Genomic DNA, 13786 nt, shown 5'->3' with positions numbered 1-13786 from the left:
AGAGCTGATGACCAGAAAAGGGAGAACACTAAAGGAAATCAGAGACAGTCAGGAAAGAAAGCCAAAGCTGATTTTCCAACTCTATGCTAACTCCAACCTGCAGAAAGAGCTGAATATAGAAATCTTCTTCAGCATCTGATGAAGTCACTCCATTTATGACACACACACACACACACACAAATGAATCACCTGGCTTTTTTTTTTTTTTAATCCAGAAGAGTTGTGCTGGGGATCGTGCCCCATCCTGCTGATACAGATCCTGAATGGAATCATCAGGAATGGCACAGTGCAGGTGTCAAAATCAAAGTAAGGCCGCAGAATTTTGAGAGGACCCTCCAAATACTGAGAACTTGTGTTGCACTCAAATGGTCTCCTGGATTTCTATATGTATGAGAAGGGCTTCTTATTGATGTCCCCCAGAATCCAGACTCAGACCTGTTCTTCCAAAAAGGTCCAGTTGTGTTGCTACATAGTAGCAAGGGTTTATCTTCATGCCCACCTAGCATTCCAGGCCCCCATTACTTCAAGTGAGCTTGAAAACTGTTTTAAGTGAACTATGGCTGCAAATTTTTTTTTTTACTGTTTTATCTAAGGGAGCATACAGTGGAGTGATTAAAGTCTGGACTCCTTATCCTTGTGATGAAGGGAAACAAGGAGCCCAGTTCTCAGGAATGGCATCAGTTCTCCTACAAACAAAATGCTGGGATGTGGACTTTTGGCACATTGTAGAAATAGGAGAACTATGAATTCTGTAATGGTTTTCATGCCACTGGGTCAGGGAGGCTATCCCACTTTTAAATTTTACTGCATCTGAAAACATGTTTACATCCCAAAAAGCCAGCCAAGCTTTCTTTAAAGGAAAAAGAAACTATAAATCAATACCTCCACAGAAAGATAACTCCTAATATTCCTATGATGTCTGAACCCTATGAAAAACCTCCTACAACAAAAACACCATTTTGGTTTTCTACTTGACTCCAAAGGTGGGCTCTGACTGATCTGCTTCAGCTTGATACTACATTACCAGCATAAGCCACAAGCTCCCTACCACCAAATAAGCCTCCTTCTTGCCTCCCATCATTATGAACCCTGAACCTCATAGAATTAGAAAAAACACTGTATAAAAGCAAACAGATAAAGGGTTAAAATATTACAAATAAATAGCTAAAATCATCTTCCCTCCCCAATCACTCCTCTAAGAAACAGACACCAAACATTACTTAAGTGTCCAAAATGACCCAAGTCCTTCATTTGCCCCTGCCTCAAATGGACAACTACCCAAAGGTGAACAACCTTCATGCAAATGCATCAAGGAATGTATTGCTTTTTCATTTTCTGCCCAGCCCTTCAAATACATGCACTAAAATGAGTTTAAAACATGGCCTAAAAATGGAAAAAGGGAGAAAAAATATATATGAATATTTCCCACAAAACTGTTTCCCACCCTTCCCGCTCCCTAAGCCCTTCCCACCCCCCCCTCCCTTTCATAAGCAAATATTTTAAAACTTTTTTTTCCTGGCAAAGGAACAACTGATTTGCAGTAACCAGAATCAAACCCTATGGTCTCTTTAGTAGGGTCTGGCTATGCCTTTCAAAATTCATCCCACTTGGTGTCAAAGCCATGCCGTTTAAGATTCTTAAACACAAAATCAGACCTGTCTGACTCACTCCTTATGGTGATTTGCCTATACACTTAGTTCTTCTCTGGCCATATTTTTGCTTTAAAAAGTAAGGTTCCTAGTTGCCAATCAGGGCCACATCCATAAGATCGTCATCTTCCTCCCCAATCATAAAGTCAGGGCTGAGCCTTGAGGGCCTGTCTGTAGATAAGATTGTGTTACTTGTCATAGACAAGGACTGGTCTGAAGAGATGGGTGATTTAGACCAACTCTCTGGCTTGATGCTATGAGATTTTTTCTTGTCTCGGTCTTTGTCCCGGTCCCTATCTTTGTCTTTTACTTTCTTCTTTTCTTTTTTGTGCTTCTTATGCTTCTCTGTGCTGTATTCTGGAAGAGGTCGGATGCCATCATCTGAGCTAGGACTGTTCTGATAAGATTTCTCTGCTATGGAGGAGCCTGACTCACTTTCACTGTCCAGATTCTGGGGGGTATATGCTGGTGACTTACTATGGCTGGGAGAGCCACGCTCATGCTTTGGAGTGGAACCACTGATGAGTGGAGAGCCATAGTTTTTGGAAGAGGCCATCTGAGGCCTGAGCCCTTCTCCACCACTTTCCCCAGGTTTCTGCAAAGTCACTTTGGCTTTAATGCTGGGGGATCCCCCATCATGCTTGCTGATGATAATTTTTGCCACGCCTGTGCTCCCCACATTTTTAGACTCTGAGGTCTTCTTAGATGAATCCACTGAGCCCCCCGAGGTGGAAACCTTTGATTTGTCTTTATCACTTTTCTCACGCTTGCCCTGGAACTCTCCTCCAGACATGTTATGTTTGGAGGACACAGGATGGCTAGAATTTGTGCTCACCCCCATTTGGCCGTCCATTGGGTCTTCACCCCCAGGGCCACTGGTGACAACCCCATGCTTCAGTTTATCTATGACAGCTGTTAAAGACGGCTTCTTATTTCTGCTGGGAGATTTCCCTTTGGAACTCCCATGCTGGTTCTGAGAGGAGGACATGGAAGAGCCACTTGAGGAGAAGGAAGAGGAAGATGCTGTACAAGAGTTAGATGATGGGGGAGTTTTCTGAGACAACGAGCCTGAGGATCCTAACCCTGAAGATGACTTCATGCCGGTGCTTGAACTAGTTCCAGACATGTGAGAACCACCAGAACCTGAACTGATAGGGGACTTGGCTTTAGAGGATGGGGGAGTCCCAGGAACAGGCTTCATTGGAGAGGCAAGCTTATCAGAGCCTCCAGGTGGCCTTGAATGGGAAGGGGATATGTTTGGTTTACTTAAAGAAGGATTCATAAGTGATGATGGCTTCCCTTGAGGTTTCATCTTGGTGCTGCTGGAGCCACTGCTCAGTCCATGCTTGGTAATAGGAGAGGAGCCTGGCTTTCCCCCAGACTGGGATGAATTTTTGGATTGGCTAGATCCCGAAGACCCTTGGCTAGAATATATACTGCTACTTAACTTAGAACTTGATGAACCTTCTGATTTACTGCTTTTCATCTTGCCTGAGTTGGAAGCAGAAGATGAGGAAGAATGGCTATGGTGGCTTTTACTTCCTGAGGAAGACACAGAACCACTGCTGGTATACTGACTGTGAGAAGAGGGCTTGCCCACCATCACAGTTCCCTTAGGAATCTGAATAGTAATTTTGGGAATGGGTGGTGTGGCAACACCTGGGGGAGTCTGAGATCTTCCTGAACTGCCTGGAGATTTGGATCCACCTGTACTAGTAGGTGGGGTGAAAGGTCGGTTAGAAGAACTGTGAGATGGAGACTTTCCCTCAGTGTCTGCCTTCTTCCGCTTTGGAGGCTTATCTTTGCTTTTGCCATCATTAGAAGGGGTTCGACTGCGCTTCCCTGGTTTGCTGTCTAATCCTGTCCCTGACAGACTACTATTACTGGCACCATTACCTTCCTTGACTCTCTTTTGAGTCTTTTCTTTCCCTAAGTCCCCAGTAGTCAGTAAAGGACTCTGGCTACCACTGTGATGCTCCATAAGATCTGTAGGACCCAAAGCCTTACCAGCCACTGCTATAATACTGAAATCAACCGTGTCAGCTTGGCTATTGCCTTTAAACTTAGTCTCCCCATTATCACCTCCAAGCATTGGCACCCCCAAAGTATTTAGTGCCTGAGATGCAAATCCTTTGAAATCATCATTATCTCCACTTTGGCTGCTTTCATCAAAATACTCTTCTCCAAAACCACTTTGGCTCTGGCTGTTCAACAAATCAGGATTGAAATCTACACCATCAGGAAAAAAATGATTGGTAGGTGAGTCACTACTGGGGCTGCCAGCAGCATCTGCAATAAGGTCAGCTGGATCAGTGTATGGATTTTCATTATTATTGGCTTGAAAAACATCAGGGTCAAAGAGGGCACTCTGAGAATGCCCAGAGCTTGAAGAATCTCGAACAGGGGTGCCAATGGGTGGACAATCGTCACTAGTGCTGGGAAGCTTAGAAGCTTCTTCTGCAATGTCTGAAAGGATATCAGTTACATCTGGGCCAATGCTGTCTGAACTGGATAGTCGGACCATCCTTTGAATACTGGGTTGGGAGTGAGGTACTGGTTGTGGGTAAGTTGTTGGGGGAGTACTACACTGGCTTGGAGCTGGAGTGATGTGTGGCGTATCCAGCGTGTCAGCTGTCATGTTGACATCAAAGATAGGGTTTTGTGAGTCAACATCCATTGAAAATAGCTCCCTCTGAAAGTCATCTTCAGTCTGGTGCTTTGGTTTGTCAGGTGGTAATCTTGATGACTTCTTCTTCTTTGTCTTGTTGCTTCCCGAGCACATTTCCATCCGGGGTGAGCCGGAAGAGGAGTTCTGCCTTTCTAAAGGGCTGCTTCCATAAAGGGTTGAGAAATCCTGGGCAGGATTATCTTTAAGAAGGTTCATGAGCATCGGGTGGTTCTTGGTGTTGCCGGCCATCGAAGAGACAGGTGGCGGCGTGTGATGAGGAGGGGTCGGACTCGAGCCAATGGTAGACCCCCCGTTCCCTGTGATTTGCAACAAACTGGTAAGAATTGGGTTCTGAGATACCTTGCTGAAGTCCTCCCCATGGCCCACCGACTCATGCCGATCTTTGATGCTCATGCTCATATTAAACAAGGTGGTAATGGGACCCCCCGGAAAGGTGTTGGTTGGTGTAGTGGTACCACTCATTGGGTTGTTGCCTGTGGTCATGCCATACCCTGGGCTGCTAGCCGGGGGCAGGTTCTTTTTCACCATGTCTTCAACTGTCTCTGCAATGAGGGACAGTGCTGGAGTGTCGGCCTGAATGGTTTCAGCTTTCCTCCGAATAGCCCTCATCGTCACAGGAATCGACATACACCTGTAAAATAAGATGGAAAAAACAAAATGAACAATGCACTAGGTGCTACTTAAAACAATTTTTCATTTGAGATAAAGGCTTTAATTTTGCCTTAAATAAAGGTTTGCAATAAACAGTTTTCCAGTAAGGCAAATAAGTTGTAAGGCAGGAGTAGTTCTTTAAAAATGCCAGAGCTTTGGGTATACCCATTCTAAAAAGAATCTGGAGGAAGACTTCCCTGATGGTCCAGTGGCTAAGACTCCATACTCCCAATGCAGGGTGCCTAGTTTTGATCCCTGGTAAGGAACTAGATCCCACATGCTGCAACAAAAGATCCACGTGCCACAACTAAGAGCTGGCACAGCCAAGTAAATATTTTATATGAATGAATAAATAAATAAATAAATAAATAGAATCTGGAAGGAATTCCCTGGTGGTCTAGTGGTTAGGACTCCAAGCTTTCACTGCTAAGGGCCCAGGTTCAATCCTTGGATGGGGAACTGATATCCTGCAAGCCACACAGGGCAACCAAAAAAAAAAAAATCTGGACCAGGAGGCAATCATCAACCTCCTTTGACATGCCACCAAAAACGAACCAATCGTAAGCAAAAGTCCAAATAACTAGATACCATACTGAACTAAAATAAAACTGGTAATAATGACCTCAGTAAGAAAATGCCCTCCTTTGGGGACTTCACATATGATTAATGGTGTAACAATATATACAATTTATCTTAATTGATGAACCACTAGAAAAATCTCTTGACCCATCAAATTCTATACTTTAATAGCTTAAATCACCCCAAAGCTATACTATGAAAAGTACTACCACTGGCAGGAAATCCTTTTTATTTTAAAGCAAAGCACTTTTTATGTTACAGATAAATTCATGTTTATAAACATGTTTGAAAACATTTTGCTCTAGACTATGTCAACAACCTTTCTTAAAGACCAGACAGTAAGATATTGACTTTTGAAGATCATATGGTTTCTGTCCAACTACTCTGCCATCTTAGCTCAAAAGCTACCATAGACAATATGTAAAGGAACAGGCATGTGTTCATGTACAGGCATGTCTTATTATGTTTCAGTAAAATTTATTTTTATTTACTAAACAAACCATTTGTACCTGCTCTAAAAAACCTTGAAATTACATATTAATGCTTCCAGGAAGCTGAATAGCTAAAGTATCTTCCCACATACTGCTGTTTGACATGTTACATGTGTTTTTTACAAAAATGACACAGAAGAAAAGTGAAAAAAAGATCTACATCTTTTTTCAACCCTCTCCCTCATAAAAGAGCGCTAACACTGGGTCTGAAGTTACCTACTTTACTTCCTATTACTCTTATGAGATTTATAAAATCAAAAACTCATATTGCTTCTAGATCCAAAAGCAGAGACGTGTGAATTCAAAGCAGTGACTAAATGCCTTCCTCCTAAATTCCTAATTCATTTATTACTGAAAACAGCATTCTTTATACACCTCTTAATGGTACTCTAATGAAAAAGGGCCAGTGCTACCTTTGAACAACTTTGGCAATGAAGTCATCTGTGCAGATGAGTGCATCTGACAGCCCCTTGTAGAGTTTACAGCTCACATGTGTTGAGTCCTGCACATCCATTACCACTGAAAAACAAAACATATAGGAGGTGTTTAGGATGGATTTGGCTTCAGTTTCTGACTTTGCAAAAAGAGATAAAAGGACCAAACTGCTATCCTGAGAAAGGTGCTAGTCACCCACATAACTCACCACACACCAGGGAGTCATTCACAGGGTGCTGAAAAGACACGCTGAAACGGGACTCTGAGAGGGGACACACTTCAAATTGGAGAAGCCCTGGAGAATCTAAAAGGCAAAGAAAAGGATCATAGAATAATCAACCAGATAAAAGACTTGAGATATGTACATAGTAATTATTAATTATTTTCTCTCCCTCACTGGAAACTAAATCCCACACATTTTTAAAAAAACATGAAACCCACTGGCACTCACAGGTGATTGAAGAAATCAGATTCCAAAGAATCCACCAGTTTATGTTATACTCTAAAACAAAGTAAACTTCATTTTTTTAAAATGAAGATATTTAATCCCTAAATTGATAAAGTCCTTGGCAGATATAAACATCCTGCCTTGAAAAGCAATTCTGAAAATAAATGTGGCCAAGAGGAGTTTCTCATTCTATTTGATAAGCAGACATCAGAATCACTGTCATACACCCTGCCTTCTACTAGCATACAGCTGTTAGCTATACATTCCATAGTTTGGTAAACATGGATGTAGGGAATACAATCTAAAATGATATATTTATGCCAAATACACTTACATATAACTATCATCATTGGTTTCTAAGCCAAACATGCCAAAAGCCCAGAGACAAGAATTATATACTTTCTTGGGAAAAAGTATGCATCTCTGTAGGACTAACTTCATAACTATCTCACAAAAACTCATTTTTAAATGCTCTAAAGCTATGTGGATAATTCCTAGGATTGAGATACATGAAACAGAAGGGTCATAAGGATACTTGCACATGTTCTGTGTCATTACTTCAACTTTCTAAAATTTCTCATTTCTGGAACAATTCTTATTCCCATAAAATATATGTCCTGATTTACCTTCTGGATTTCTTCTTGCCTACCATTTGGCACAGTTCTATCACTGAAATGCTTACAACTAATGTAAAAAATTAACTATGATTAACTAGAGCAGCCAAAATTCATATCAAGATTTCTAAGAGCAAACTGTGTGAAAAACATCAGCATTCCAGAATCCTGGGAGAGAAAGAAAAGGGCACAGGTCTCATCTCTTTTTAAGCTATATGATTAAGTTCTCCAAAGAAGGTGGAGAAAATATACTCAGGAATAAAACATGAAAAGCACTGCCTAACAACCTAAAATTTAGGTGTCAAGAACTCTCTTCCTACAAAATCTCAAATTATACCTTATCTATCTGCTGCAAGATTCAGGCCCCTAGGTACCCAATTACACCACTGCATGAAGAAAAAAAGTAAGTCCACTGCAAAAAAACTCTGTGGTTTCCATATGCCAGTATACAGATTGCTTCCATCAAAATTATCCACAGAACTTAAACCAGATTCCCAACTCATCCCACAGAGATTCTAATTAAGTTCATTTGGTATGGAAACCAAATATTTGTAGTTTTAGAAGCTCCACAGGTGACATGATGAGCCACCAAATTAGAGAACTACTAGAGTAATCAGTACCATTTACCAGTAAATACAGCAAAAGAAAGGCAGTACCTTCCTTCAGAATAGTTCTTTTGACACAGCTTCCAATTAGGGTGTTATAGGCCACTTGGTGTCTGATCAGATTCAGGATAAGAGGAACCCGGCCAGGGTGCTGAAAGGTGATTTTGCTAACAAGGGTTCCCTGTAGACTTCTACCATCTGGAAGAGGAGCATCCTTGTTGAGGAAATAGCAGTGCTGTTGACCTGGAAGAGCCTGGCAAAAAGAACAAGGGAATGAATGCTATTTACTCAGCCACTGTACTCCAACCACAAACTATCCTGAAAAAAAAAAACAAACACCCTACTCCTCAAAAATCAACAATTTCTTGCTGGACAATAAAGCTCCACAGTGAATCACTGGTCAGCTGACGTTAAACGCCAATTACTCACTTGGATGAAAAGACCCCTTTTTTGTAAATGTTCTGCCAGTGGTTTACTAACCTAGCTAACATAAAAATTACCTCAGAAATCTGTATAAAAGGGGTCCCTGAACAGTAACTGCAAAATTTTTATTTTTAATAACACCCTATACAGTTATAATGGAGCCAGAATTGAGGAACTGTTAGACTACTGTCAAACATTCAAATAAATTCAAGTTCAGATGTGGTTTAAAAACCATCCTTAATTCACTCATTCCAGTACTTTCTTCTCTGTAAGTACTCTGTAGATCAGAAGTTCACAGCACTTGAAAGGATTAAACAGCAAGAATTCTTAATACCTACTTATAAGCTTATAAAGTTTAGAATACCATTAAGAGACTTTCATTTGAAATTTCAACAATTCAACATACATTGTTTCCTGACTTGGAAGTTATGTTCTTTTTCAGTACATTTCAAAGATATCTGTAATTTCCTGCCTGACTGAGAAAATAGGACATGATCCGGTAAGTCAAAAGAATGTCTTCTGATCTCAGGTATCCTATAAAAGGAAGATTCTGATCTTGGGTCCAAGCATAATCTGCAACAATCCATACATAAGGCCTTACTTACAGCATAAAATCGCATGTTGTGATTCAAAGGTAAGGGGTCAGGATCCTTTGACAGTTCAAATTGTGTGATCAGTTCATAGAGGGGTACATAAGTTGGCTGAGTTTCAAACAATGGAATTCCTGGAACAGCAAAGATCAATATAATCACAGTAAGATGAAAATGCTGACAGCTCAGTTTTCCCTTCATTTACCCATTTATTCAAAACGTACTTACTAATAAGCATTGACTAGTTCAAAACACCATGATATCTATACCTATCACTAGTTTTTTGAGGTCAAGACTGAAAGAGGGCTAAGATAATGTGAATTTGAAGTTTGCTTTCACTTTTATAACAATTATTAGCTTCTGATGCTTCTTAAAACTCACCTGTGCAGTTCTGAATTTTCTGAACAAATGCTCTAGATACTGGAAGTGGCTGGGGAAACTTCAAGAAGAAACAAGCAGGAAGATCAACACTGTTGGCACTGGTAACTGAGGAGAAGGAGGGAGTCCTTCAAAAAAAAAAAAAAAAAAAACGTGGAGGATTGGGATTCTGAATTGATGTAAAAATGAAAAATCTCAACACTCAGACAACGTTTGTATCATATAAACACATACAAAGACTATCAAACTTCACTCTTTGAACTTCCTTCCCCCAATTCCAAAATATCCTATTTGTTAACCCTAAAGTATCTTATTGAACATCTATCCTGAAATATATTCTCTAGTTATTAATATTACTCCAACATAGCTCCAGATCAACATAAAGTCCCATAAGAAAATCCCATAGGGCAATCACTAAACCACTAAGCCAGTAGAAGTAGCACAGTTCTCTTCTTTCTCTCTCACAATAAAACTGTGTTCTATGAGCAGACTTCAAAGAGGAGCATGCAAATACTGAAAAGAGAAATCAAATGGATAAAACAAAAAAGCCCACCTCTAGAAAGTCAAGTGTGGGAAGAGCCAAGTCAAAGTAATACTTGTTTCTTACTGGACTTAAAGTTGAAAAAAAAGGACTTTGCTACCCTAGAATTATATTTCACTTACCATTTGTTGTCAACTGGATGTGATCCCATAATTAATGGTGCAATTGGGAGTTTATACATAGCAGACGTTCCTTCAATTGTCACTGATGCATTCATGCCCAAAGATCGAGGAACTGGGAAAAAGAAAAAAAAATGGTATTCTCCAGAATAACACAAATTATAAGGATCTTAACATTAAAAAAAAAAAACCTAGCTTCTGTGTAATTTGTCAGCCCTAATTATCAGATTCTATACCTATATACTTTGCCAACAAAGGTCCATCTAGTCAAGGCTATGGTTTTTCCAGTGGTCATGTGTGGATGTGAGAGTTGGACTGTGAAGAAAGCTGAGTGCCGAAAAATTGATGCTTTTGAACTGTGGTGTTAGAGAACACTCTTGAGAATCCCTTGGACTGCAAGGAGATGCAACCAGTCCATCCTAAAGGAGATCAGTCCTGGGTGTTCACTGGAAGGACTAATGCTGAAGCTGAAACTCCAATACTTTGGCCACTTCATGCGAAAAGTTGACTCAATGGAAAGACCCTGATGCTGGGAGGGATTGGAGGCAGGAGGAGAAGGGCACGACACAGGATGAGATGGCTAGATGGCATCACCAACTCGATGGACATGAGTTTGAGTAAGCTCCGGGAGTTGGTGATGGACAGGGAGGCCTGGCGTGCTGCGATTCATGGGGTCGCAAAGAGTCAGACACGACTGAGCGACTGAACTGAAACCTATATAACTTAGAAATGCTAGAAGTACCTTTCTAACAAACTGATAATTCTGTTAGTAAATAATACAAAATATAGGAAACAATGCAGTCTAAGGAAAAAAAATTTTAAAGATCGATTACCAATATTAACTTATTTTCTCCAACTTCAGAATGCATTTAAATAGAATTATGACAATAGACAGTCAATGATTGAAGTTAAAAGGGGAGCAAAATGAGGTATTAGGCCATTTTTCATTAGATTTTAGTCTATTAAAGTGCAAATACAGGAATTCCCTGGCAGTCCGTGGTTAGAACCCTGTGCCTTCACTCCCAAGGGCGTGGGGTTCCATCTCTGGTCAAAGAACTAAGATCCAGCAAGCCATGTGGTGCACCCAAAAAAAGTGCAAATACAAAGTAAGATCCATTATTTTAGTTCTTTAGTAAGTTGGTTAACTTCTTTACCTTTAAAGTGATGATTAAAGTGAATTATTTCAAGTCAGATCGTTTACATTTTCTCATTCACTCACTCACTCATTCAAAAGGACCAACTATGCTTTTATTATTACGTATGTATATCCTATGGACGAGGAGCCTGGCAGGCTACAGTCCATGGGGTCACAAGAGTCGAGCAAAAAAAAAAAAAAAAAGAGTCGAGCAATGACTGAGCAGCTAGACAACAACAGATGTACATGTACAGTATTTATACATGCACGAATGTGTGTGTATGTATCAGAAGCAAACTCTGGCAGAAATGGAAAACTTTGGTAGGGATGGCAAATTTACTTGGGAGTAGCAAACCAGAAAGCACAGGCAGGCCTGGGCATTCAAATTTTTTAAAATATTTTTTAAACACTGAGCAAAACCTTTAGTTACTTTATAGTGAAAGTCTTACCATTAGTCTCATGCAAAATGATAGGGGATGTTGTCTTATCATCTAGCAGGTCAGAAGGAGAGGCATAATACTTCAAGTTCATTAAATGACCTATGAAAAATAACACTTATCACTACTTTATCAGGTAACTTACAACAAAGAAAAATATTCCCTTCCTATAAACCTATATACCAGAAAATAGTTTACAGTATGAGAACTCATGATCCAAAGCAGCTTGTGGAATATTACAGAAGCATAAGTATTATTTCTAGCAGCAACAATTTACTTCACAATTAAAAAACAAGAAAACTAGGGGAGGGCAAGTATTGACACCTTAGAAACCATTAAAAAATACACAAATGAGAGAGGGGTAAATTTGGAGTCTGGGATTGGCAGATATAAACTATAATATAACAGTGTCCTACTGTATAGCACAGGGAACTATGTTCAGTATCTTGTAATAAACTATAATGAAAAAGAATAGGAAAAGGAATAAAAGTATGTATAACTGAATCAGTTTACCATATACCAGAAACTAACACAACACTGAAAATCAACTACATTTCAATTAAACAAAAAGTAAACCATTACAAATGACTAGTGATTTTCACCTTCTGCTTATAAAACCAAGATGAAATTTTAAGTAGTAATCTTTCAACTAAAAATTAGGTTTTTTTCTAAACAAGCAAAATAGCATCACATACCCCCGCTTCTTGGAGTGAGATAGCCAACACTTCCATGAAGAATCTTATCCAAGGGACCAGCATTGGTTGCTTTCCTGCAAGACAAATGATCTATGTTTATTTACATTTAAGCCCTGAAGATATTAGTATACAATGTGATAATGAGTTCAGCTCTTACACATCTTTTAATTCTATCCTAATAACTCTATCTTGGGCATTTAACAGTAATATTTCACCCTCAAGGTGAAGGGATTATTTCTAAGAATACACCAGTGTGTAATATGGTGAACAAAAATTACAACTATACTATTATTTATCAGAAGGGAGGCCAGGTTTCACAAGTCTTCTCATAAACCTATGGAATACCAACCAACAACTTACAGATACTGATATTCAGAAAATGGAATGCAATCATTTGGGAAGTGAAAGGATATGGACAGGATGTACAGTACAGGTAAAATACAGATGCATAGTAACATACATCTATAATACATATTTTTTAATAACAGAAACCTAGTAACCCATAGACAAAAAAACTTCAAGAACAAGGTCAAAGAGAACTGACACTTTAGCCAGTCTTACCAATACATAACTGCCATTTTAGATAGATCCTGTTCTAAGGATTGGAGAGCCAAGTACATTTTAGTCTTCAGTTTGCTAGAAAGTAAACAGAACAAGAATTAGTTAACAAATATACACAAATATTGAAAGCCTAGAGAGCAAGTCTACCTTGGAGGCAACTTAGATATCTATTTAAAAAAACAAAACATTAAAAAAAAATCATTAGTGATCTACCAAAGCTAATTTTTATCTCTACTTAAAAGACCAAGCAAGTAAGCACAATCCCAGGTAGGTTAAAAATAAAAATGACAACCAGTTCCATGACAATTTCTTTCGACCTAGAAATCAATATGTTGAAGATACCTCAAGGCTTATATAATCTGCCTTCTAGCACTATCATCAATAATGCAGATACTGTTTATTTAAAATACCTTTAAAAGACATTAAGTTAGAAACTGAGTTATAGACTGTCGATATGAACAGAAATCACAAATGAGCTAGGACAGAAGACTTGGCAAATTTCTAAGTATAAAATAATTTACAGATTTACACTAATTTTTCAAGCAAAAGCAAAAAATACTTACTTGTCCCCTGGAAGGTTATAAAGATTAACAAGACCCTTAAGGTGCTTAGAAAATTCATCAAAATTTTTTTCCCTGTAAGATGTTCAGGGAAGAGAGAGGGGAAGAGAATAAAACATACAATTACTACTCAATCTTATCAGCAAAGTCCCAAAACTCAAGCTTATATAAAACTAATCTTAATAA

General features: G+C 39.2%; 1 protein-coding gene and 1 pseudogene across 2 annotated transcripts in view; one reads left to right on the top strand and one right to left on the bottom strand.

The window, feature by feature from the left end:
* Positions 1 to 13786, top strand: part of LOC136149795 (large ribosomal subunit protein eL19-like) — a 239275-nt pseudogene that overhangs the window by 142050 nt on the left and 83439 nt on the right.
* The window catches only part of MED1 (mediator complex subunit 1), a 32451-nt gene continuing 20148 nt past the window's right edge, over positions 1484 to 13786 (bottom strand). For both annotated transcript variants that reach the window (XM_065908654.1, XM_065908655.1), the window contains 11 exons: positions 13604 to 13675; positions 13041 to 13115; positions 12480 to 12553; positions 11797 to 11886; positions 10216 to 10327; positions 9556 to 9680; positions 9190 to 9308; positions 8213 to 8414; positions 6703 to 6798; positions 6473 to 6578; positions 1484 to 4969 (listed from right to left, as the gene is read on the bottom strand). In XM_065908654.1, the coding sequence (XP_065764726.1) occupies positions 1738 to 4969; positions 6473 to 6578; positions 6703 to 6798; positions 8213 to 8414; positions 9190 to 9308; positions 9556 to 9680; positions 10216 to 10327; positions 11797 to 11886; positions 12480 to 12553; positions 13041 to 13115; positions 13604 to 13675 (4303 nt within the window). In that variant the 3' untranslated portion in view covers positions 1484 to 1737. The remainder of the gene's footprint in view (positions 4970 to 6472; positions 6579 to 6702; positions 6799 to 8212; positions 8415 to 9189; positions 9309 to 9555; positions 9681 to 10215; positions 10328 to 11796; positions 11887 to 12479; positions 12554 to 13040; positions 13116 to 13603; positions 13676 to 13786) is intronic.

The sequence above is a fragment of the Muntiacus reevesi genome, chromosome 18 (genome assembly GCF_963930625.1).
Source record: "Muntiacus reevesi chromosome 18, mMunRee1.1, whole genome shotgun sequence".
Classification (NCBI taxonomy): Eukaryota; Metazoa; Chordata; class Mammalia; order Artiodactyla; family Cervidae; genus Muntiacus; species Muntiacus reevesi.
Note: the sequence above shows the minus strand (reverse complement) of the source record. Positions and strands in the feature narration are given on the sequence as shown.